This window comes from Salvia miltiorrhiza, chromosome 1, assembly GCF_028751815.1.
Source record: "Salvia miltiorrhiza cultivar Shanhuang (shh) chromosome 1, IMPLAD_Smil_shh, whole genome shotgun sequence".
NCBI classification, from domain to species: Eukaryota; Viridiplantae; Streptophyta; class Magnoliopsida; order Lamiales; family Lamiaceae; genus Salvia; species Salvia miltiorrhiza.
In genome coordinates, this window is record NC_080387.1 from 34,681,605 (window position 1) to 34,685,810 (window position 4,206).

Here is a 4,206-nt window from a genome sequence, read left to right on the forward strand (position 1 = left end):
CTAAATTAAAATCAATCAACCAATAAAATTGCAACACATCATCAAAATCCTATCTAAAATGGCAAAGAGACCGCAGGTCTCAATTTGGTGGGGAGGAGACCACGGTCGGTTGAAATCAGCCAATTCAATCCCATTTTTGCTTTTTTTTTTTGTTTAATTTCCAACGTGGCTGGTCGACCACTAGGAGAATGGTCGCTGTTAATTCAAGTCTAATTGTATGGGTTAAAAAAATGGTGGGTTCATTAATGGCATAAGGTGTAAATAAGTTGAAAAATAAATGATATGAATGTACAAAAAGGTAAACATGATATTTTTTCATAGAAAAAAAAGGGTGAGTAAGGCATTTTTTTGTGGACAGAGGGAGTAATAAGTTTTATGTAGGGCTGAGCATCGGTTCAAAACCGAACCGAACCGAACTCATCAGAAGCTGGACCAAACCGAACCGCAACCGACCAAAACCGATCGGTTTCCGAACCAACCGATGCTTTATATTTTTTTTGTTTTTTTTTTCTTTTCAAAATAACAGAAAATCTGCCAATACATTAAAAAACGGCCTGTTGAATTCAAAAAAAATGTTAAAATCTACCCAAATTTACTAAAAAGGTCACTAAAATAGCATAAATTAAAATCGACCAACAAAGCATAAGAAATTGGCTTACCTTTCAGAGGAGGGGAGAATGGTGGCGGGGGGATGTCTGCGTCAGCGGCGGTCCGGCGAAGGAGACGCGGGCGGCGAGTTTGCTTGTCAGTCGTGGGCCTTGTGGCTCGTGCTGGTCTGCTCGCCCTAGAGGAGAATCGGCGGAAGTCGAAATCACGGCGCAGAGGAAACGCTAGGGTGGGGGGCCTAGGGGCGGTCGCCGATCAGAGTGGCGCCGGCTGGGCAGTGTGGAGAAGGGAGGCGCGGCTGGGAGGAAGGTGATGAGACTAGGGTTTTCGAAATGGAGAAGGGAGGCGCGGCTGGGCACTTTAGAAATCTGAAATGGAGTGACTTACTAGGGTTTTAGACTTTTAGTTGTAATATAAAATATAAAATAAATAATATATATATATTAATATACATGTATCGGTTCGGTTCGGTTCATAACCGAACCAAGAACAGAAAACCGAAACCGAACCGATACTTCAAAAACCGAACCGAAAACTAAACCAGAAAACTTAAAACCAAACCGAACCAAAAATGGTCGGTTCGATTGATTTTTTCGGTCCGATTCGATTTATGCTCTGCCCTAGTTTTATGGAATGATCTAAAAATGAATACGACTCATATTTCGTGGCACGGGGGAATTAATATTTTTGTTCGAGAGTTGAGACGAAAGTAACACTGCATTCATTATCGTAAGCTAGAAATAATTAACAATACCCATAAACCTATAATCAAACCACAGAGTAATGCTATAAGATGAAGCGATTGAAGTTTGACTAAAAGTACATTATCTTTTCAGTTTTTATTAGTTTTTCTTACGTAAGATGAGCATTGACCAGTTTTACCTTTTACAAATGATTAAACGAAAAGAATAAAAAAGCCAAATAAAACGTGGCCGTCAAAGTCATCATCACTCAACAGTGTAGAAATTCGAGTATCACATTTGTGGTGAAACCGTGTAAATACAAACAACTATCTCCTGACACACAATATGAACATGAACTGAGCTATTACTGTAAATTTATCAATCCTCGCTGTACGGTACTCACACACACCCACCCGGGTATCTGTGTGTGAAACTTCCCTGCACCATCACCTGTATTACCCACCAAGCAATTTGATTATTTTCTTTTTAAAAAAAAATCAAATTTTGAGACGAAATTTTATTCAAAAATCTCTATAATCAACTCCAAATACAGAACAAAAAAATATTGTACTAATAATGTAAAACTCAAAATATAAAAAACACAGCGCTTATCAAGATTTTTTTCCACCCCAAGGCATCCCATGTGAGGCAGCCCCCCATTCTATAAAATCCCCCAACAATCTTCTTCCTTCTCAAAATCAATAAACACGCTATTTCAGCCAAGCCACAGCTTCAAAAAACGAAGAAGCTAGAAGAAGAAGAAGCACGAGCTTGACTGAAAATGGAGTCGGAAAATCAAGAAAAAACTTGTGCGACGCAGAGAGTGAGGGGCTGGTTTAAGGCCTGTTTGGACAAGATCGTGAACGCGATAACCGGCGTCGGCAAAGAAGCCAAGAGATTAGCCAAGGAAGATCCCAGAAGAGTCGTTCACGCATTCAAAGTCGGATTAGCCATAGCCGCGATCTCTCTGCTCTACTACTTCGACTTCTTCTTCGACGGATTCGGCGTCAACGCAATGTGGGCCGTCATGACCGTCGTCGTCGTCTTCGAATTCTCCGTCGGTAAGTTCGTCTTCTCCGGTGGAACTTCTAGAACTTTCCAGAATAAAGACTGTCAATTAATGTCTATTTGTAACAAATAATTTGCAGGAGCGACGCTTGGAAAAGGAGTGAACAGAGCGATCGCGACGCTGCTCGGCGGAGCGCTGGGCGTCGGGACGCACGATTTGGCGAATCTGACGCCGGAGAAAGTGGAGGTCGTTTTGATCGGGCTGTCTGTCTGCGTCATAGGTAATAATCCTCGTATAAAAAATCGAACAAGTCTGAACTGTTGAAAATGTTGACAAAATTAATGTTGTTAATTTGCAGCTGCGACGGCGACGTTTTGCCGATTCTTCCCGAAGATTAGGGCGAGATACGATTATGGGTTTCTGGTGTTCATCCTGACGTTCAGTCTGATATCGGTGTCGGGCTACCGCGACGACGTCGTTTTCGACATGGCGTACCGGAGACTGACCACCATCTTGATCGGCGGCTGCGTCGCGGTTTTGGTCTGCATATTTGTGCGCCCCGTTTGGGCAGGCCAAGATCTTCATAGGCACACCGCCGCCAACATTGAGAAACTTGCCAGTTACTTGGAAGGTAGATTTTTTTAACAAAATTTAATGTTTTTCTTATTGGAAGAATGAATTTGATGTGAATATTATTTTGTGTTTGGTATCAGCTTTTGGGCGTGCATACTTCCAAGAATCAAACGACAAAAAGCTAGCATCACTCAAAGATTTCAAAAGTGTGCTCATCTCCAAAGGCACCGAGGACTCATTGGTGAATTTCGCGCGGTGGGAGCCAAGGCACGGCAAGTTCCGGTACCGGCACCCGTGGAACCAGTACCTGAAGATCGGGTCGGTGACGAGAGAATGCGCCTACAAGATGGATGCATTGAACTGCTACCTCAACTCGGAGGTGCAGACGCCATTAGAGCTGCGGACAAAGATCCAAGACTTGTGCACCAAGATCAGCTCCGAATGCAGCTTAGCTCTCACAGACGTCGCCATCGGGCTTCGGACCATGACCTGCCCCTTGTCCAGCGAGAAGCACATCGCCGACGCCAAGGCCGCGGCCAAGACGCTCAAGGCCCTGCTCAAGACCGGCCTCTGGCCCGACACCGATTTCCTCGACATCATCCCGGTGGTGACGGTGGCGTCGCTGCTCATCGAGATCGTCGCGTGCACGGTGAAGGTAGCGGACTCCGTGGACGTGCTGGCGACGAAGGTCAAGTTCAAGAAGCCCGACCCGGAGATGAACAGGCAGAAGAGCAGGGAGAAGGTGAAGAGGAGCCCAAGTATTGAGGCATCGCATAGTGTCAACATTGTGTTTGAGTGATTAATTAGCTATGTGATGGAAAATAAAACAAAGAATCATCCGTCACTTTGCATAGTACATGTGAAAATTTTGGATCTCCTTTTTGTTCCCCATTCTGGTGGGGTTTTAGTGCAACAATCTTTGTTGTCATGAAACTGTGCATTAATACGCCTAGAAAGTCACATCCATATTAACACTTATATAAATAGCCTATTATAGGGGCGCACCCCATATTTTTCGTGAAACACTAGGACAATGAATAAGACATATAATACTAATAAACAAAACGTATATCTAATGAACAAGATGTATATACTGATGAAAAATAAAATTTAAAAAATTCGTAATGAATAAGACATATATACTGATGAACAAGGACGTATATACTGATGAACAATGCAGTATATACTGATGAATAACAAAATTTAAAATATTCTGCTCCCTCCATGATTCAAACCCTGCGAAAAAAAATCACCCTCCAGATACAATATCAGCCATAGAATTGATAAAATAAACGCACCAGATCGTGCCTTAGATCTCACTAAAATTAGGGGGTC

General features: G+C 42.9%; 1 protein-coding gene across 1 annotated transcript; it reads left to right on the forward strand.

The window, feature by feature from the left end:
• Positions 1 to 1,601: 1,601 nt before the first annotated feature.
• LOC131022087 (aluminum-activated malate transporter 2-like) lies at positions 1,602 to 3,799 on the forward strand. The gene is made up of 4 exons (XM_057951482.1): positions 1,602 to 2,350; positions 2,438 to 2,578; positions 2,657 to 2,929; positions 3,012 to 3,799. The coding sequence occupies exons 1-4, from the start codon at positions 2,071 to 2,073 to the stop codon at positions 3,668 to 3,670; spliced, it is 1,353 nt and encodes a 450-aa protein (XP_057807465.1). The 5' UTR covers positions 1,602 to 2,070; the 3' UTR covers positions 3,671 to 3,799.
• Positions 3,800 to 4,206: the final 407 nt, after the last annotated feature.